Below are 23264 nucleotides of genomic sequence, written 5' to 3' on the forward strand. Positions count from 1 at the left end.
ATTACTTATTGGTACATATTTATGTATTTTACATGATACATTTCTTTGATAGAGTCTTGTTATCATACACAAACATTCCGATCACATTCATCGTCCATTGTTGCATTCCAAACAGCATCTTGATTGATGTTCCCCACATACAGCTCTGGAACAATGACAACAATACACTTTTGTCATCCTCTGTTTCTTGCTTGGGCAAAAGGCACATATCTTGCCTTTTCTTGATTCAGGACCTTCTGCTTCATCTGTAGGCATATTCACATGAAGTATTTCTGCCATAGATGAGCGCAGCATGTGGGGCAAGTTGCGCGTTCCAAGGCTATGTGTCACCCATGGCTTCATAAGTTCATACTGCAGCCCTTTTGCAAGTTGCCTCCTAGTCAAAGGCTTTTCTTTATTGTTGAACTTATTGTGAACATAAATCACATAAGAGTTCACTAGAATAATATTCAGCATACCAAAGAAAACACAAAGTGGTCATCTTGTTTTTCTACTATAATTTGTTTGATTGTTCATCTAATCTAGCGTGTCCACACCACCTTTCGTGTCGTAATAATCCTCTATTATAATTGACTTCTTCGATTTTGGATTGATCTCTCCTCTTTCATGAGTGGTCGAAAGAACTAAGACCACATTGTTCAGCTTGGTTTTGTACGACAGAAGTGTTTTCTCTTGGTCAAAATAAAATATAGATGTGCCTACTTTTCTTGCCGTATGATTCCGTAACGCAGGTGGAATTTCTCGTTTATTCTTACAAATAGTGCCTAGTATTGTCAAGTTATATGGTGGTTTCAATAGGTCGGTTGCCATGGGAACAGAAATGAACCAATTGTCCATTGCTATGTTGCGATTGCTTCCATGGACACTCTTTGTTAAGGTTTTCACAAAGAAATCCGCTAATGGTTGATTAGCAGGTGCAGTGTTTTTACCAAGATATGGCTTTGCATCAATCATGTACTTAGTTTTATTGTCACTTACCATAACAATTTTGATGCTATACTTTGCTGGCTTGTTAGGAATGTATATTTTGAAAGGGCACTGCCCTCTAAGAGCAAGAAGTTGCTCATCAATCATGAGGAATGATTTAGGCTTACAAGATTCCCTACAGGGAGATATAAACTGTTCCCGAATCTTTCTTATTGGAGCAGACTTGTCTGTTCCTCTCCTCTCAAGCCTTGTTGTCTGGTAATAAAAACGTAAACATTCATAAAGAAAGTCAAATCTGTCACAACTCATTGTGGCTTTGTACCTCATACCTGAAAATTCTGCGTCAAACATTTCCTTTGTAGGTATGTGGTTATTCTTCTGCCATATTTAACAGGAATTTCAGATGAAAACATCCAAAAGGTGTGTGATTCAATACCTAGACAGAGAGCAGAAAGGATTCTTGTTAACTAAGTTCAAATAAAACAGCAAACATAATCCAGCAACTTTAGTTGAATAGCGAATTATACTTACGGCAAAGCTAAGGCTTCATCATAAAGACTTCGCACAGCACATAACTTGCTAACGAGACAGGTCTCCGACGCGACCGATGTAACACCAACCACAGCTCAAGGACAAATGAAGGTACTGAAGGAACCAGGCTGAGTTGCGAGAAGGGGTGGGGGAGAGAAATTTTATCATGGCCGTCGTCCTTTTGATGAAGCGTTAGTTCCCTAGGGTTAAATTTGGTTCAAAGTTTTTTTTTTTTTTTTTTTTTTTGAGCAAGATAAATTTCTAAATTTTCTAGAACATTCATGAATTTTCCCTTTTTTGGCCGAATGTATTAACTCAATGTCATTAGAAACGTCTGTAAATTTATGATTCTTTTCAACCATATGCTCTCCCATTGCCAAATATCTTTTATGTTTGACTGCATTATGTTCTTTGTACCTTATAGCCAAACTTCTTCCAGACTGTCCTATGTATCGCTGCCTATATGTTTGGCATGTCAATTTGTAAATTCCTGACTTATTAAATATACATTTATTCTCAATTTTATCTGAATTGAAAATTATATTATTAGTATTATTATCAGTTTTGTATGTGACATTGATGTTCCTTTTTCTGAAAATTTTAGCCAGTTGATAAGAGTGCTTATTTCAAAAAGTTAGAACTGCAAATTTCTTTTTCTCCTTTCGATCTTTAACTAAAGTTGTTTTTGGTTCATGTTTAATTTTATTTATCATTCTATTAATAAATTTTCTGGAGTATAGGCACGTAGTCGGAGGTGCATATGGCCCTGAGGTTCACTCAGCCTACACCAAAAATGAGTACCAGGTTAATTCCTTGGGTCAAAGGCGGCTGGGCGTAGAGCTAACCACTCTACCCCATCATGTGCCGTAGTTAACAATGGTGGAAGCCTTTACCTTCCACTCCTCCAAGGGCCTTCATGGTCTGTACGGAGGTGACTTTGCTTTGCTTTATAGGTACGTAGTTCATTATAAATAAGGTCTTTGGTACATGTGATTTTACTAACAAGCTGAAGAAGAGAATTTGTTGTTTTCTCGAAACATGTACTTGTGTTTGTATATAAGTTTAAATAATAATACATTCTAAATTGTATTGACTAGGCAGAACCTGGACACAATTAACTGTTACCAGTTTCTTTATGTCACGACGATTAAGTGTCCAGGTTTCACATCCATTTAGTAATGTTGTCGTGACTACAGCTTGGTACACTGTAAACTACGTGATACTGTACTATACTAGAGAGATAAATATTAATATGAAAAACACTCATTACTGAAGAAAAATGTAGAAGATCGCAAACCGTACTGAATACCATACACGCCGAGCTAGATAGGTTAACCATGTGGTGAATGTAAATATTGGAATTGGCAACCAAGTTTCAAGATCGCACTCTGCCGATATAAGTCGATATGAATGGCAGCTTGGGATTGGTAGGATGTCCATTTAGAAGTAAAGCAGTGCAGAGTATAATCTGTTTTATAGTTATTGAAATGAAAACCCTTATTGAAGCATTGTACTATCTTTTAGAGCACTCATTTAGGTGAATAAACTTTGAGTCTTTGTGCTATATTTTGGATCAGTATTCTCTATGATAGTAAGTTTATGGCCTGCTGATTATTTGTGTATTTAGACTTCCCATCGAAGCTGCTCGAGGAGGGACTCTAGTGGCTGAAGCTTTGGTGAAAGGAAAGAAGAAAGAGTCTGTGGTCCAGTGTGCCCTAGAAGCCTGTCGCATTCTTGATCGTTACGGTTTACTCCGACAAGCTAATCATGGTATGGGCTAATCAAATTTTTTTTCTCTTCTAACAATTGTAAGCTATCACTATAACGATAAAGTGACTGTTTTTGTGACTTTGATTATCTATGTTTGGTCATTTAAGTATGAAAGACATTTATCTATTTATATTTCCAGCAAACGTCTGTTGATTGGCAGGTAAAGAGATAAAAGAGTTATTGTCCCTGTGTACAGTTTTACTGATTTGTTTAATGACAATGCTATTCTTTTAGAGTTCGACCATGAGGAGAAGACTTATTACCAGAATACAGTTATTATAGGTCTGTTTACAATTGGCCAGTCGAAAGTAACCCCAAAGAAATTGTTACTTTTCTAGTATTAGCTGTAAATAAAGTACAACAGTGTGTATCAGTACATATTGTTTACCTAAAATTTACTGTGCATAGGCCTTCTTATTTCAGTGAACTTGTGACTTTCCCCTTTGTTGCTCTATGTTAGATATATCTGGTTTAATAGACTTCAAAAATGTAATATTACACATTATAAAGTCTAATAAAAATAATATAAATAAATAAACTGGCAAATATTAAAAATAAATCATCCACACTTGTTGGGATTGGTGAAGGAAGAGCCCATCTATGAAATCATAGCTCTTTCATATGAGTGTTATTTTGTCTGTCAATAGCTTTGTACAGGACCTCCGTAGCTCAGGCGGCAGCGGGCTGGTCTGTCACCAGTGGGTTCTGCGGTACACATTCTAGTCACGCATGTGAGATTTGATATGTCTTCTGTGTTGATTCGCTAAAATCATGGTTGTAGGTTTGTAAAGAGTGTTATATCCAGCAGGTTGTGATTAAAACGAATTTCACTGCCCCAAAAGGTATTTTATGCGTGCTTATAGAGCGTTATCTCCCTCTGCATAGGAGTTCCTGTATGATTTCTTAATGATTCATGTCAAGGCAGAAGTCAAGCACGTAACAGTGTTTTCCGATACATGTGTTGGTCAAAATAAAAACAGTAATGTTGCAGCCATCTGCATAGCTGCCTTACAGGATTCAGCTACCCTTGAGACCACAAATTCCTGGTGCCCGGTCATATACACATGGAAAGTGATATGGATCATAGTATTATACAAAAATGCAAGAGAAAGTTTAAAGGTAATATTGAACACACGCATGACTGGGCACAGATGATGAGACAAGATGCAAAGAAGAAGCCATTCATAGTCAAAGAAATGCTGGGAAATGATTTCCTTGACTTTGCTTCACTATTGGAAGGCCGTCTGTAACATCGACAGGTTAATAACAATGGTGACCAGCTGAACTGGAAGGAAGTCAAGTGGCTACGTTACAAGAAGGAGGCATTGGGCATTCTCTTCTACAAGACTACCCTTGACGATGGGGCATTTCAAGAAGAAACTTTTTTAAGGAGCAAAAGAACCAATGCACTTATATCACTGAAGACATACATTGTAGCTTTACCAATCTCTTTCTCGAAGAATAAGGGCTTGCTTAATTAACTGAAGTTTGTGTTGTCTAATGTTGTACACCCCTTCTATCAGGCGCTCACTACAAGTGCAACTATCCAAGAAGTGTATCCAGACACAGTTGCGCATGCAAAAGAAAATGGGTAAACCACAGCTTTAGCGATGGGTGCAAACCACACGTTTACCTCAAATAATCATACACTGCTGTCCAGTTTCTTTTCAAGTAACTTGAAGTGTTTTTTTCTTCAAAAATTAAAAGAGTAAAGATGTGTAATTTTTTATAATAGAACCAAGATATATTGCTTTACACTGACTTGCGTGCACAGTAATTTGCCTCTTTTTTAAGTTACAGGTCTAATTTAATTTTACGTACATAGAGTTTGTTGCTGTTCTATTTACCGATCGTTAAACAAGTTTAAAGTGTTTATTTTTATAAATATAATATAATTGCTATTGTATTTTCATTGTTTTGCAATGTGTTCTAGAAAGAAAACACATAAAAATAAACATTTGCAATAATAATAATAATAATAATAATAATAATAATAATAATAATAATAATAATAATAATAACAACAACAACAACAATACTGCTTATAATGGTAAAACATATTTTAACATTTTAGATTAAGGCTGGCATCCAAATATTTTAATCTAAGCATAATATTGATGCAAAAATCACCACTAAACCACCAAAAGAGAAGTATTTATATATATTGATGATTTTAGGGAACTCTTCAAACTTTTAATTAATTTATTGTACATCTGGTGTTAACATATTTTACCCACCCACCAACCCACCAATTATTTTCTCGTTTCTTAGCATCTGTTGGCACCACTAACAAGATAGTGCTTGGGAAATTTCCATCAGAACAAGTGCGTGTGGAATTTCCATCAGAACAAATAAAGAACAGTTTTACCTTGAAGTCTTCCACCCCTATCACCTCCTAAGTCGATAGGTAAAAACTCTGTTGTACATACCCATAGCCCCTATCTTCCTCTCTCTGCGAATTGTTGGGACGTTTTATCTTGAGTTCTACTTTGAAGAAGTGGGTAGAGAAAAATCTTCGAAGTAATATTGGCTGAAGCAGTGGATCACTGGAGATCCCAACCTCACTACTGATGGAAGGGTAGGCTTCTGCTAAGTTTACAGTAAGGAGATAAGTTAATTTGTCCCTGTTATCTTTTTGTGATTGAGGACTACGATTGCATTTCATTGTAGCATTTGTAGGCCTATTCATTTTTGTGGCAAGTTATTTTGCTGAAACCCCATTCAAGCCGTGAACTTTCAGAAATTTATATCGCTAAAATTAAGTAAACATTAGTTTCTGGACGATGAGCTAGAATGTTACCTCGAGACAACCACGGCGGTCCCTTGTCACAGAATGGATGAAAATTAAAAATTGGTATTTGAACTGTGATTCATTTCCTGTGAGAGAGACTTACATAATGCAACTTTCTAAAACTCGTTTTTAAATAATTTGTAAGTAACTCTCATCAGTGCTGTGTTCAGGCTCTAGAGAACTCTGTATGCTACTGCCAAATTATAACTGAAAAATCCTTTAAAACTTATTTTCATGTAAATTATGAATTGATTCTCTTACTCCCACTTTATAGCTTAATTCTTTTGGAAACATTATCTTCTGTAATCGTTTTTCTTTTTTTTTTTCTGTATGAGACATTAATTAATGTTATTGTTTTTACATCCCACTAACTACTTTTACGGTTTTCGGAGATGCCGCAGTGCCAGAATTTTGTCCCGTGGGAATTCTTTTACGTGCTGGTAAATCTATAAACAAGGGGCTGACCTTCAAATGCCACCAGACTGAGCCAGGATCGAACCTGCCAACTTGTGCTCAGAAAGACAGTGCCTTAACTGTCTGAGCCACTCAGCCCATCGTATGAGATAGTTGCATGATGTATGCTAAGCATTAATGCCAATAAGCCCAACAACAGAAGTAGAAAGTTAAGATATAGGAGCATTGTCACTTTAGTCAACGATGTTATTTTTCATATCAAATGTCAAAAAAGAAAAAAATGCGTGATGTAGATCAGCGCAAAACTACAGCGATTGCTCTGAACTGAGTGCAGAAGCCTTTCTATCACACCCTCTGAACAGCGACCATCAATAATTTAATTAATCAGTTAAATTATTGATTTAGCAGTGGACTGGCTGAAAAGTCTGGACATTAAGTTTTGAATGCTGACCTGTAAATTACAAACTTATTTAAGAAATATGTGTTTATATGTATTTATAATGTATCCTTGTTTTGCCATATGAAATAAATAAATAAATAAATAAATAAATAAATCATTTAGTTCAGATCTGTGTACTGCAATGGTGGGAGGCAATATCCCACTGCAAACACTGGAGCACTGGGCGAGTTGGGCGGTTAGGGTCGTGCAGCTGTGAGCTTGCATCTGGGAGATAGTGGATTTGAACCCCACTGTCGGCAGCCCTGAAGGTGGTTTTCCGTGGTTTCCCATTTTCACACCAGGCAAATGCTGGGGCTGTACCTTAATTAAGGCCCTGGCCACTTCCTTCCCACTCCTAGGCCTTTCCTGTTGACACCTATCTGTGTCGGTGCAACATAAAGCAAATAGAAAAAACCAAAAAACACTGGAGCATCCAGCATTTAAAGTTTTTTAAAAGAAAATACACAAACAAAATCATACCACATGCAGCAAGCTGCTGGGAGAACTTCTGCAGGACAAAATTCACCTCACCATTTCCAAAAACTGTGAAAGTAGTTAGTGGGACAGAGTTGGAGAAGAGTGGCATGCCTCTTTTGTAGCCTATTACGATTGTAGAAGAAGTTAAGAGATGTCTTGAGCAAACATGTGGGAAGGTAGCTGCAGTCAGAGAAATAGGGTCCTTCAACAAAATTCAGGGTGGAAAGAGATAGCAAATGTAGCCAATGTGCTACAAGGTGATGTAGGTGGAGCAAGACGAAGCCATGTATTTCACGGTGTTTTTAAGCCTTTTTTTTTTTTTTTTTTTTGTGACATGGTTCATTGGAAACGATTTAAAAAATGTCAATTGTTATAAGATCCAAAGACATGAATTTATATATTGGCTACATGAATATTTTGAGAAAGAGCGTGATAATGGTGGGCCACTTCTTTGTGTTACAAAAGTGGTGGATCGAGTTGTGACGCTTTGAAAGTAGGTAAGACAACTGTGAAAAGTGTCCAATGGATCTTAATCTTGCTTAGTTAGCAGAGGAAAGACCAGTTTAAGTAAAGTACTGCGAACTTGGCTTTCGTTGGAAGAAATTTTCAGGGAGAAAAGCTTTAATGAAGAGAAGTGAAATTGTAGCATGATGAGGTAGATTTTTGAGGGAAATTCTGAAGATTAGTCTTGATTGGGTGATGTGATTAGATGAAACATGAGTAAATGCCAGACATTCTAAAACGGTGGCCTGGACAGGTGAATCTGAAGCAGGGATTTTCAAAGCATCTATTGGGACTATTGCAAAAGGAAGTAGACTTATTTTGCTTCATTCAGGTGGCGTTAATAAATTTGTTCTGGGAGCTGTGCTTCTTTTCAGATCAAAGAGCAGTTGTGATTATCATGAAAAAATGAATGGCATTACTTTCACAACATGGTTTAAAAATATTTTGCTACCAAACAAGTCCCAATTCCGTAATTGTTATGGACAATGCTCCCTATCACTCTGTGCAGCTAAACAAAGTACCAACAGTGAAAGACAGGAAAGATATGATTCTTCTTTGGTTGGTGGGAAATAATGTACCGGCGATATATGCAGATATGACAAAGTCGGAGCTGCTACTAAGTGTAAAACTCCCTAAGCCTAGATTTTGCACATACGAAGTTGACTCCACTATGTCTCAGGGCCGTAGGGCAATTAGGCTTCCTCCTTACCACTGCCACTTCAATGCAGTCGAGCTAATTTGGGCACAACTGAAAGGATGTTGCCAAAAATAACAAATCTTTCTGTCTCGATGATGTCGAAACTTAGTGCACCAGGCAGTCAAACATTTTATAAAGGATAAATGGAAAATTGTTGTCACACCTGGGAAGATCTACTAAAGCCAAAGGAAGCTGATGGAATTGTTGAATGTCGAGTGGAAGAACCTATCATATCCATGGGTAATAATGACAGCAGTGACTCAAGTCATGCTAGTGACAAGGACGAAGACACTAATATTTACAAGGAGTGTGGCGTATTCCCTTTGGATTAGTTAATATGAGTACATAATTTGTTTCATTTTATTGCAATACAAGCTGATGTATCCATGCTTCACAACAGGATTTTCAGAAAGACTGACTTTGTGATTTTCTTAACTGAAGTCAACATATGTCATTACAAAAACGTCAGTAGGAAAGTGGCGATTAAAAGCAATATTATCATATAAAATACTTGATTAAACGAAAACCTGCACATTTTCTCACTTTTAACGAATAGTACTACGGTGCCAATCTAACCGTCCAAAGTTCCAGAGCTGGAATGACCAGGCCGCAGACAGCCATAAACACTCCTCTGCCTTTATTCCGTTAAATATGCACTTTGTTCATTCCTCAGAGTAGGGATTGAATAGCTTGAATGCTTTGAAGAACCAGTGTGTTACGTACCAGTAGTATCAGAAAATTTATGAACCAAAGGAATGGCATGCTAAAGAAGAAAATTATCTAACTCTCCAGCTACTTCCCGCCAATATTCAGGCAGGCTGTTACACTCGGTACGATAGGGCGAGTTGGCCGTGTGGTTAGGGGGGTGCAGCTGAGAGCTTGCATCCAGGAAATGGTGGATTCAAACCCCACTGTCGGCAGCCCTGAAGATGGTATTCCTTGGTTTCCCATTTTCACATCAAACAAATGCTTTGACTGTACCTTAATTAAGGCCACGGCCGCTTCCTTCACACTCTTAGCCCTTTCCCATTCCATGTCGCCATAAGACCTATCTGTACCGGTGCAACATAAGGTAAATTTTTAAAAAAATACTCGGTACGCAGCAGTAATATCGATACGACCACTAATAACACGAATATTCGAGAATTAAATTTCAGGCCTTCCCCTACAATACCATTTCACTCAGCATGAAAAAAAACAAACATTTACAGCCTAGATTTTAGCGACTTATTCCCCGAATTTGTATACCGATTTTCATTAAGATTACACCACTAATAACATCAATATTTCAGAACTAAATTTTAGGCCTTCCCCTAAACTACAATTTTTCTTAGCCTGAATTCAATTATTTATGGCCTAAATTGTAGCGAGTTATTCCCCGACTTCGCCTACCCCCGACTTTCGTTAAGATACGACCGCTAATAAGAATTAAATTTTAGGCCTTCCCCTAAACTATCATTTCACTCAGCGTGAATACAATTATTTATGTCCTAGATTATAGTGACGCATTTACCGACTTTGAATACAGATTTACATTAAGATATGACCACCAATAACATAAATATTTGGGAATTACATTTTAGGCCTTCTACTAAACTACCATTTCACTCAGCGTGAATACAGTTATTTATAGCATGGATTATAGCGACCTATTCACTGACTTTGCATACGGAGTTTCATTAAGATACGACCACTAATAACATAAATATTTGAGAATTAAATTTTAGGCCTTCCCCTAAACTACCATTTCAATCAGCGTCATTAAAATTATTTATAGCCTAGATTGTAGCAACTTATTCCCCGATTGTGCATACCGATTTTCATTAAATTTTCTTCAGCCGTTTTCTCGTGATGCGTGTACATACATACATACATACAGACAGACAGAAATTACGGAAAATTAAAAAGTGCATTTCCTTGTTACTGTGGACACGACTGATACAGAAATACCATCCTTTTTAAATTCTGAGCAATGTACAGACAAAACTCTTATTTTATACATATAGATTTTATTATTTGACACTACTATTCTATAAACATGTTGAAGTTTGTTGTACCAGCGACATTTTTATTACCATGGTGCCACTATTTACAGGGTTTAGGTTTTAATGTTGTTATTATTATATTATTATGTTTGCAGACTGAACGCTGAAAGGCATAACAGTCTATAATGATAATGTATGTATGTATGTTTATAATCTGCTGTTATTTAGTTATTATGGTTATTCTATACTCTGAGTGTGCTTAATATTGACTGGAATATTTTATTATTATATTAATACTATTCTTGGAGTGTGGTTAATTTTGACTGGAGTGTTTTGTTATTATATAATGTTATTCTTGGAGTGCAGTTAATTTTGACTGGAATGTTTTATTATTATATTTACACTATTCTTGAAGTGTGGTTAATTTTTACTGAAATGTTTCGTTATTATATTTATGCTATTCTTGGAGTGTGGTTAATTTTTATTGAAACATTTTATTAATATGGTTACACTATTCTTGGTTTTCAGTATATTATAGGTAATTTTTGCTTATTTCCATTTGCATTTAAGTTGCTTTAACACAGAATATGACCTACATCTGCATGAATTATTTTACAAGTTCATGTTTGTTTATATCGCATAATAATAGTGAAACCGAGCTCGATAGCTGCAGTCGCTTAAGTGCGGCCTGTATCCAGTATTCGGGAGATAGCACGTTCGAACCCCACTGTTGGCAGCTCTGAAGGTGGTTTACCGTGGTTTCCCATTTTCACAGCAGACAGCCGCTTCCTTCCCAGTCCTAGCCCTTTCCTGTCCAATCATCGCCACAAGACATATCTGTGTCGGTGCGACGTAAAGCCAATAGGAAAAAAGAAAATAATAATAATAGTGAAAGGACAAGGAAGAGAAGGGGGACTACTTATGCAAATCATTAATGGCTGGCAATCACATAGTACTTAATTGATAGCCAGTGTCCCTGTTGAAATTATTATGATTTTTACATATTTTCACAGCTTCCCATATAATCCTGAACCTGAAGTGTTTAATGTGGATAATAGCTTAAACATCTTGGAACATGACATCGTGACCTGACAATAGGGCATGCTCAGCTATTGCTGACTTGTCTGGCTGGTTGAGACGGATATTTCGTTGGTGTTCCTTGATATGAGTACTGATGGACCAGCATGTTTGGCCAATGTATACCTTGCTGCAAGTACAGGGAATTTTGTACACCCCAGGGTGTAATAATGGGGACAATTTGTCTTTGCTTTTACATAATCTGTGAGAAATATTTTGGACGATGCCAAACACAATTTTAATATTGTGCTTGTGGAGGACCTTGTCAATTCGGTCTGTGGTATTGTGGATAAAAGGAAGGTAGGCAGTTCCCTTCAATTCTTCATTGCATGAACTTGCTTAGTGTCCGTCTGGGATGCAGGGCTCTATAAATCTGTACATCATTGTAACCCTTACCCTTGAATGTGACTTTGAGTGTGTCCGTCTCCTCCTGGATAGTTGCTCATAAATTTGTTTTGCCTTCGTGGTGGATGTCATGAGAATGCCATGTTTTTGTACTGGATGGTGGTGAAAATCTGCATGGAGATAGTGATTTGTGTGGGTCGGCTTATGATAGGTGGGTGGTATGCCGTAAAGGGCTGTCTGGTTTCGTTTTTACAAGGACATCCAAGAAAGGAAGACGTCCATCTGATTTAGTCTCCATAGTGAATTTAGTTGCTGACCTATCTCCCGACCAACTGACCCCGAGCTGCCTTCCACCCGGCCTTATATAGGCAAGGGTGGTATCGCATGTAGCAAGGCAGCACGGGCATTAGCCGCGAGAGAGGCAGCGAGGGAGTCCCAGAAGGTAACAGGTAGGGACCCTCTTCGGAGGCAGCCCTACCCAGGGAGTGGCACCCTGCCTATGTAAGTCCCAGAGCACACTGACCTGGTGTGTAACATCTGGTATGGGTCCCAGCTCAGGGTTACGAGTGAAGACCTCAACGGCATCTACGGCGGAGAAGGTGGACTTTGGTACGGCGGAGATGGCGGAAGGGGCATAACCGTAGCGTCTGTACTCCAGAGGAGCGGCTACGAAAGGCGTCTGTCTCCATGTTAGGGGCGGCCTAATTTTGAACCTGGCAGTAGGTATAAAATGCCTTTGGGTGTGGCGAACCCATCATAACAATAGCCTATACGGACAAAGCAGATATGGCGCCTCGGAAAAGGTTAGGGCGTCCCCTGCTAAAAGCGACGCGCAGCTCTTCAGGTGCTGGGGAACTGTGAAAAATGGGCAACCAGCACCAAACTACATCAAAATTGCAACAGTAAATGTACTAACACTGACGGGAAAGACAGAAGAACTGGTTGACTTCATGCCATCCAACGCAGCATTATAGAAAGAAACCTGGACTGGGACACATTGTTGGAGGAGGAGTGGTGGAAAGACCGAAGAAAGTGGAGAGGAACCATATTTGCCCCTACCCGGCTACAGCTGGATAAAGGGAAATTATGATGATGATGATGATGAGTGAATTTAGTTGAAGGATGCTGCTGATCATACGTTTAGAAATTGATGCAGTTTCTGAGGACCTTCTGTGTAGACCACAAATGTATCAACAAGATCCCTCCACCAATTCATCAGTTTGACGGGCGCTGAAGACATAGCCTCCTCCCCGAAATGCTTCATAAAGAAATTAGCCATTGCCTGTGACAGTGGCCTTCCCATAGCCACACCATCCTTCCATTCATAAAATTGCCCATCCTACAAGAAATAGCTGAAAGTCAAGCAGTAATGAGGTAGCTTAGTAACATCCTCAGGGAACAATGCTCAATAAGAGACATGACCTAAATCAGTTGGCACTTTAACGAATAAGGACTCCACATCCAAATTCACCAGAAGTGTAACGAATGTGAAGGTTATGGTTAACAACTTTTCACGAAATATAGAAAGTCCCTATGTATGATTCAGTATGTCCTATATGGGGCTAGAGCAATTTGCGTGGATATTTACCAAAACATATGTAGAAGAACCTATTGTACTAACTATTGATTTGAGGGGAAATGTTTGGATAAAGTAACTAAGACCTAAACAGAAATCTTGTCCAGTAATAAAAAATAAAACAATAATCCATCACAAGTAGGTACTCATGAAATTCATATTCTTATAAAATTCCTAAAATATATATATATAAAGTTCAAAGTATATACTCATGTGTATTTTGAGCTACCTGTCCCTAAAAATTGCCTTAATTAGCATAGCACTGTTTTGAGGTGCTTATTTGCTTATTTTGGTGAAGCCCAGTCATGACCAATAACAAACTGTATGCCTGCTTCATTGATTTTATGAAAAGCTCTTGGCAACATTAAGCATGATATCCTTTTACGTTAGCTGAAACATATTGGGCTTTACAGTAAAGTTGTGAATGTTGTAAAGAAGCTATACCCATATATGTCCAGTTAGTGACACCCCCGAGGGGAACCTTTACAGTGCCAGTACCGATGTCGCTTAATTGCGCTCCTCTGCTGGCCTGTTTAAGAAAATAAATATAAGAATAATAAGTTTATAATTGCTGATAATAATAATAATGATAATAATAATGATAATAATAATAATAATAATAATAATAATAAGTAGTGAATTTAATTGTCTATATTGTGATTTGCGGTTAAGTGAGAGTAGGGTGAAGAACGAAACATTGCACGTTGTGTGGGCCATGGCTGTGTTAGGCGTAATATGAAGTATTTATAAATTGTTTCGGACCAGCGACAAGGGCCGAGCCTGGGTGGTGACCCATCCAGACTCTGACCACGCCCGATGTTGCTTAACTATATCAGGCCCTGTCGCTGGATTGTTTTACCGGAATACATGCGTTTTAATCGTGTATTTGGGTGTGTCAGTGTTGGTGACACTGTTTAATTTTAGAAATAACAGCATTTGTAATTGCAGCATTTGTGTGCATCCCGCCTAGGCGTCCTGTCGGTTTCCAGTGCTTCGGTTACGGCGGTGGTGATTTCTGTTCTGTGCAGTTGTAGTGGATGACTGATGGAATTTATTGCTTTGTTAGGGGTGGACTTTGAGATGACATGAGGATTGAAGACCAAGTTCTCACTTCCACAAGAAATGGCCTTCTAGCCTTCCCCCATCTTGAGGTCCCATTGATAGTCCTTTGGTAAAAAATGTGCAGAGCAAACTTGAGCATTGATGGTATCTGTTTGTTTGCATCTTAAAATCCACTGTCTTTGAACATTCTTATCTTTAGGAAAAGTGTGGTAAACAACTTCAGATTTTCTAAGGCCATTGATTTTGTAGTCAGAAACGGCACAGTTACTGTGGCTACCCATTTTTAAAACTGCATTATTTTACTTCAAAATAAATCAACCAGCTGTAGCACAAAGCACACACTTATGACAGGCGACAATGGCTTGTCCGCACAATGACGTCAGTTTCAAGGGATCCTCCTGGCGACTGCAGTGAGAACTGCAATATTGGTCTACCTGATAGTTTTTCTAGTTACCTTGGGTCAACTATAGTAGCGATACGAGAGACATTGACAGCACACTGATATGTGCTGGGCTTTCTTTGGCTGCATGTGATACTCTTTCTGCCAGGGCTTCCAAGAGGTATTTTCCATTACGATAATGTGTGACTGCACGTGGAAGTGTATCCTAGGAATGCCTCCACAACATTGCTAAACTTCTGTGGCCTGCCGAATCCCAAGATTTATTGCTCATCAGTCATGTCTGGGACCAGCTGGCTTGCCAACTTCTACAGTCTAGAAGTTTACACAATCTAGAGGACCAGTTGCAGTAAATATGGGCAGATAAACTGCAGGATACCAAAAAATATCTGTGTGCCTCCATGCCTGCTCATATCACATCTTGTATCCAAGCTAGAGGTGGACCCACAGGGTACTAGAGTCTACTTTCATTTATTCAGTCTTCTGCAATAAACTATTGTTTTGCTCTAATATTATAACAACTTACATCAACGTTACAATCAGCCATATTAAGTTTCATGCAATTCTGACAACTCTTTCTGGTGTGCGATTGTATTTTTAGATTGCATTTATTTTTGAGCAGTAAATTATTAAAGAAAGGAAGAAAGAAAGAAAGAAAGAAAGAAAGCTTTAGGTCAAAGGATTATAATAGTGTTTAAACTAAAACCTTACATAGTTGCACTACTTTTTACTTTGTTTGTTGTGGGCTGCTCTATGGCATAGCTATTGTTACTTCCTTTGTCTGTGATTTTAGGATCAAACGACAGAATATCCAATCAACACTCTTATAATTGCTTAAATGGAAAATGGCTGGTTATTTTCTTTTGAGGTGTATTTCTTAGTTGATCCTAATAAGACTGGAGTAGCATGTTTTCATCTCATTGAAAATTTCATCAACTGTGAACTGTATATACAGTTTGAGGACAATCGCTAAATCTATTATAAATGTACAAAATATTTTGGAGTCACACTTGACAGAACTCTGTTCTTCAAAGAACACCTAACAAGGACAGCAGCTGTACTGAATTCAAGAAATAACATCCTTGTCTACTGTACAGCAGAATACTGTTCTCGTGTTAGTCTAAATAGTTCCCATACAAAACTGATCATTGTTTACCTAAATCAAACTATGCACATCATATAACAGGCGCACCTAATCTATTTATCCATGAGTATATTGCAGGCACTGAAATGATCAGGTTCAGTTATAGGCATCCTCCAGTCAGTACAGCTAAAGACCTGGCAGAACTAACGCCCATATCAATCTGGCCTGTTAGCAAGGATTAAGTATACAGCTCTCCACCACATCTGTATAGTTTTCTCAGAGACTCTGTTAAACCTGATGCTTTCAGTTTGCTTCACAGAACATGGTTGACACCGAGCAAGATCAGAATAAATAATGTACATCTGCCGAACTGTTGCATGGAAAATGGAAAGTCCTGAGTCCAATATGCAGATGTGGAACCCCCTTACAAACTACCAAACATATTGTCGAGGAATGTCTCCTCTCTTCCTACTCTGGAAATTTTCTGGATTTTTTGGATGCTTCTCCAGAGGTGCTATAATTTTTGATAATTTACACATTAATTTGTAACATTCTTCTTTTAGATTTTTTCCTTCCTTAAGTTGCATGTTTGTAAGGTATTACCATATGCTAGATACAGTAAATAATATTAATTGATTAGTTTTCAGCATACTCTGGTTATGATCTGTAGTTTCTGGAAACAAATGAAGGAATATTTTGTGAGGTAACATGCTGGCTCTTCAGTGGGACTAAGAAATAGATTATTTGACATATTTGTAATGGTTTTATATTATTTATGCATCTCATTGCACATCTTAATTCATATGCTATTGTTGTTATAGAAAGTAAAAAGCGCAAAGCAAAGAACTGGGAGGAGGAAGACTTCTATGATAGTGATGAAGATACTTTCTTGGACAGAACAGGAGCTGTGGAGAAGAAAAGAATGCAAAGAATGCAGGCAGCTGGAAAGATTGAAACACAAACAGAAACCTATGATTCATTGGTGAGTAAACTCACCAACAGTCAAGCACGAGCAAGCACTTTATGTCATGGAGATGTGCATGCTTCGCTGGTCACTTGGACTGACCCGGCTAGATCATGTCACATCTGTTTCATTGGCTTTATTTTGACAACAGGTACATGAGTGTGAATGTTATTTCATATTGTTTAATTTATTTCATTTGATAATTAAATATATTCGTCCAGTACACAAACAATAGAAATTTGAAAACTTCGGTTCAAGAGATCTACTTAGGCTAATATGCCGTGTCGCATTTCTAAACTCTGGAGTTAAATCCTTGAGTTATACTTGTATTGAGTTTATATTTACATCAATCAATTAAGTAATCCTTTTATATCCTTGCTCTTTTGGCAAATACAAAAGTTCAAAAGTTATAATTTCAGCAAACTATTTTATCTCCAGTACATAATATAATGATGAATGATCCACATTGTCTTTTAACTAGTTTTGATCTTTTGCTCTTTCCATAGTTTGCTGGGTTGATTTCACTGGAAACGGGCGAGTTGGCCGTGCGGTTAGGGGGCCATTTTCACACCAGGCAAATGCTGGGGCTGTACTTTAATTAAGGCCACGACCGCTTCCTTCCCATTCCTAGGACTTTCCTGTCCCATTGTCGCCATAAGACCTATCTGTGTCGGTGCGACGTAAAGCGAATAGCAAAAAGATTTCACTGAAATGGATATGGTATATGAATAATACCGTATTTACGTGAATAATCTCTGCCGCCGAATAATTCCCGTGCCCTAATTTTAGGAAGGATCATTTTGAAAAAATGAAATGAACTAAATTTCCTTCCATTGAAAGAGTAACGTAGGCATAAACAAACATTTCATATCACTCCTTAAGTTTCACATGACTTTTACGCAAAAATGAACATGACGGATATAGCTACTTTGCCTGAACATATTTGAGATGATAAACATGCATTATCTCTGCTATAAAATATATTTGCTATGAAAATTAGCAAATAGGCCTTCTTACGTGACAGGTATTTCATTAATCGGAACTTGTAGTAGGCTCGATTCGCTGTAGATCGGAAGATTCTTTGTCTTTTTCTGCATCACTAGAATCCTCTCCTAAATTACAGTACTTGCAAATTTGTCACATTCCACGTCAAAAACACTTCTCATATGCAGTCTCCTTTTACTCGGATAGTAACACGACCCGTGGTGAAAAATTCTTTTCGTGCAGTGTAAACACCTGAAACAGACACACTTGGAAACTCGTTTGTTAGTTTTGCGATACAGTAAAACCTAATTAATTCAAAGTCGTAAGGACGCAAAAATGTGACTTCGAATTACGTGATTTTGAAACCACCAACTTGTAATTCAGTAATGCCAACCCTTGCCGCATCACAAAATATTCGAAGATGCATTGCTGCATGGATTCATAGTTTAAACCTTTCAAATGCCATGGAAAAAACTATTTCCAAAATTTATCCAACAAGGCACGTTTACAGTATTCAAATAATGCACTTAGATAACTCACTGGCAAACATAATCTCACACAATGAAAGAAAAAAAGAAAAAAATTTATTCAAAGACGAGGAGAAATCTATGCTGACTCCCCTGTGCGAGTGCTTTATTAACTGGATTACTGTACTGTATGCATTTTAGATGCCAAATACTTGCACATAAAGTACCCAATGCCCTTAAAACATCATGGCTTATCAAACATTCCTATGCCGAGGAGAGGAAGTAGGAAGCCTCTCGCTTGCGTCTGCATTACAACACAGGACAGTGACACTCTATTCTTGTACGACTTCTCGCCATGGCACTTCGTAATTTAGAAATGTTAACCCTTGCCGCATCACGAAGTATTCTAAGACCCATTAATGCATGTAATCACCTTGATTCGTAGTTTAAACCTTTCAAATGCCGTGGAAAAAAAAACCTATTTCCGATATGTATCCAACAAGGTGCATTTACATTATTCAAATAAAGCACGAGGATAAATCATTGGCATTCATAACCTCATGCAACAAAAAAAGATTAATAATAATAATGTTATTTGTTTTACGTCCCACTAACTACTTTTTAAGGTCTTCGGAGACGCCGAGGTGCCGGAATTTAGTCCCGCAGGAGTTCTTTTACGTGCCAGTAAATCTACCGACACGAGGCTGTCGTATTTGAGCACCTTCAAATACCACCGGACTGAGCCAGGATCGAACCTGCCAAGTTGGGGTTAGAAGGACAGCGCCTTAACCGTCTGAGCCACTCAGCCCGGCCAAAAAAAAAAAAAAAAAAAAAAAAAAAAAAGGATTGAAAGAGAAGGACAAATTATGCTGGCTCCCTGTGCAAATGCCTTATTTTTGGATTACCTTACAGTACTGTTTGCATTTTAGATGCATTGTTCTTGCACAAAAACATCGTGGCTTATTGAACTTTCCTATGACGAGGGGAGAAAATCCTTCCCTTCCGTCTGCATTGCAACACAGTATTGTGACCCCGTCTCCTTTAAAACCAAGTCCGTTTGATCCCAGCGTTAAAAAAAAAAAATGGCATTGACAATATTGTTTGGTGCGTACAAATAGATTATAATTATGAGCCACGCTTTTTCGCCAACTGTCGGCATCGCTAGTGTTTGCGGATTTTGTTTCTCCACACATTGCCTGCTACATGATATTGTGGTGTTCCTTAAAATGCTGAATACAAATGAATTACGATTTCATTCAAAGTTAGCAACTATGAAACACACTGTAGACACACCGAAGCGAGTGAAAGTGTGGTAGGCTACCCGTGCACGTTCTGGAAGATGTGTTCTACCATGACGCTGGGAAAATTTGAATTTCAATTACTTTGTAAAATACTATTTTATGAAATGTAAAGGCAGTTTTGAATTAACCCTTTCCCGCCCACATTTTCACTCCGCTTATCCCCAAGTTTGAACTTATTATTTAGGAAACATTGAAGCAGAGCACATTGTTCCAGAAAAAGTTAAATGTTATAAAAACTATTGATCCCAATGTATTCACATTTTCAACAATATTAGAAAACATCCCATCCCATCCACTTTTCTATTCATTGAGTCACAAGGTTATTGGTTTAAACCTCCACCCCCTGCTGGTAATAATCGACACAGAGCTTGGCTGGATTTGTCACATTATCATGTTGTCTGAATCCGTTTTAACCAATAATCACGTGATTCTGGAAGTGGAATGGTGCCCATGTATATCAGCTTTTATTTCCTCTGAGCAAGTGTCTTCCCATTGTGTATCTATATTTCTGGAATGCACCTGTTTGAATGGTGCATTGATATGCAGTAGAAGTCCGTTATAGCGAAAATTTACAACAGCGGAAAATTTACTCGCTATAGCGGATTGTCATTTTATCCGATTTTTGTTTAAAAGTCGGAAAATCCCCATACACATTAAAATTGATATGAAAAGGCAATCAGTTTGTTCAAAACTTATGTTTCCGCGGATGATATCCATACTATGGCTTGTTTGTTATTTTTCGAAATCTGATACTATGTGAAGATGTATGTTTAATTTCATTCTGAAAAAATTACAGTACCATATTTCTCAGAATCCAAGACGAACCCCACTTATTCCTTCAAAAAATTAAATCAGGCTAAAAAAGTGCTTTGTAAAATCATATGAATGCTTTTGTTGTACAGTAGGCATTTTTAGACTATTTTTAGATACCGAACATTGGCTTTCATTATGCTCACCCCCCTTTTTTTTTCTTTTTCGGCTGCACAATTATTCTTTATTCCTGTGGGTTTAATGACCATTAACTTAAAATTGGCATCATAATACCAAAGAAAACTCATTGAAAATTTGCCGACAGTACCTATTCCAGGCATCTACAATACGGCGATCCATCAAGAAAATATTCTTGCTGTCTATAAAACTGTTACAGTACTTTTACTTGGCGTCAGATATAACCGGCTACCGCTACATGCATGTCTCGCTTGCCGTGTTCGACCAACTTCAGCAGCTAGCGATGTATAGGCCTAATCGTGGACGTTGAAGGTCAACGAACAAGTTTATTGCACCACGGTATGGCCATTCCGCCCTTGCGTTTTTCATGCACATACCTCACAATTTCATCTTCAACTTCTTTAAAGCGTCCTTGTTGCGGACCACTGAATGCATTTTTTGTACAGTGCACATTTATTTAGCTATCTTTGTCTTCACGCTGATGCCAAATATTGGCTTTAGTTAGGCCTATGCCATACTTTTTTGCGGCTGCACAATTATTCTACATTTTCGAGTGTTTAATACCGGACAAGTTGGCCGTGCGGTTAGGGGTGTGCAGCTGTGAGCTCGCATTCGGGAGATAGTAGGTTCGAACCCCAATGTCGGCAGTCCTAAAGATGGTTTTTCATGATTTCCCATTTACACACCAGGCAAATGCTGGGACTGTACTGTACCGGGAACGGTGGTACGGAACTAAGTCCCTGCAATTAAAATTTAAAACTTCGCGCTACGTGCCGGCTCAGGAGCAGAAGACAGCCAGGGACAGCGAGCAACCTGTGTGTGTGACATAGAGCGGGTTGATGTTACAGCCTGCCTTCCCGTGACACAGAGAGAGCCTACATCGGTATGGAATGTTCAGAAGGTTCTTCGGCTAATAACCTTCTTCACAGTAATAATTGGATAAAATCTACTACATCATCATACATCCCCATATTTTATCTCCATTCCTACAAGGTTTGATAAAAATCTGGCAAGAGACAACGAAGTTGTTGAGCAAAATGTAAAGACATATTTTGGCTTGGATCATGTATAAATTGAAAGCTGCTTCCCTCAGCAGAACAGTGTATGTCATAGTGTGTGTGGAGTTCGTGCAGTGAGCAACGGGCGAGAACACGGATCCTCTATGCCACAGCCGGTCGGCTCATGGGGGCCGCGACGCTACGCGAGTGATAGTCTCATTTTGCCGAGTTCAAGACTTAAACTCCACATTCGAATTCATAAATATTTCAGCGAGTTACAAGGATAGTCTTATTTTGCCGAGTCTTCGACTTAAACTTTACGACACTGTGTGTGAACTTGAAAATTTCCCGTGATTCACGAGTGATAGAATCTAGCCTCAGTTAAGATTGATTTAAACTTTAGTGGTGATTTATTCGGACAGATGTTTCGGACAGATGTTCATAACTCATGATTGATGAAACAATCTGAACAGTGATAAATTGTGAACGATATTCGCATTGCCAACTAATTGAAATATTTTGCAAATTTTGTCAGAACTTTTCAGACTGTGACAAGTGATTAATTAATGAATTAATTTCAATCTATGACTGTGTCATCGGACTTATAAAAATCGTGGAATTTTCGAATATCTTGTGCATTCAGAGTAGACATTGGACTGTGATTAGTTTCAATCCGCGTACTACGCATTTAATTTGTGCAGACATTGAACTGTAAGTTAATGATAGACTGTGAAACGCTTATTTGGACTGTGCATTCGCTATAGACAATGAGCTGTGTGGTAATGACTGACTATTGATATTTATTTAGGCCGTGCATTCATGGTAGATATTGAACTGTGTTAAGAGGTGAAACACGCAATTGAACTGTGCACTCGTGGTAGACAAGAGGTGAAACACGCAGTTGAACTGTGCACTCGTGTTAGACATTGAACTGTATTAAGAAGTGAATTACGTATTCAAACTTTACATTCATGGTAGACATTAGACTGTGTTTAAGGTGCACATTTACCAAGAAATTAAACTGTTTATTCATGACTATCAATGAACTGAGCCAACGGCCATAGCCGTGTTGAAACACCGGATCCCGTGAGATCTCTGAAGTTAAGCAACATTGGGCGTGGTCAGGAGTTGGATGGGTTGCCACGCGCTGTTGGTGGGGGGTAAGGGAATGGAGGAGCGGAAAGGAACTGGCCACCCTACCGCACGTAAACTCCGGCTCAGGAACACCTCTGCGGAGGTTCGGACCTGCCTTCGGGGAGAATAACCCTTACCTACCTCAATGAACTGTTCGTTTAAACTTCGGGTTTTCAATAGACAGTTTTTTTTTTTGTGTGTGTGTGTCTGATCAAACCACGGGCTGTGGAAGAGTGAAACCTATTTCATTTAATTTCAAATTAATGAACCAAATCTGTTTACAAGTGAAACATTTTCTTTTTCAAGTGATTGAGTTAAAATTTCACGTAACCCTAAACAAATATTTAACTGTTTCAAGTACCACATTTTCTTTAGTCAATTTTATTGACAGT

General features: G+C 38.2%; 1 protein-coding gene across 1 annotated transcript in view; it reads left to right on the forward strand.

The window, feature by feature from the left end:
- LOC136857005 (kanadaptin) overlaps window positions 1-23264 on the forward strand; it is a 152772-nt gene that overhangs the window by 69822 nt on the left and 59686 nt on the right. Inside the window, exons 4-5 of the mRNA XM_067135339.2 lie at window positions 3086-3228; window positions 16898-17058. Coding sequence (XP_066991440.2) covers window positions 3086-3228; window positions 16898-17058 — 304 coding nt within the window. The remainder of the gene's footprint in view (window positions 1-3085; window positions 3229-16897; window positions 17059-23264) is intronic.

The sequence above is a fragment of the Anabrus simplex genome, chromosome 1 (genome assembly GCF_040414725.1).
Source record: "Anabrus simplex isolate iqAnaSimp1 chromosome 1, ASM4041472v1, whole genome shotgun sequence".
Lineage (NCBI taxonomy): Eukaryota > Metazoa > Arthropoda > Insecta > Orthoptera > Tettigoniidae > Anabrus > Anabrus simplex.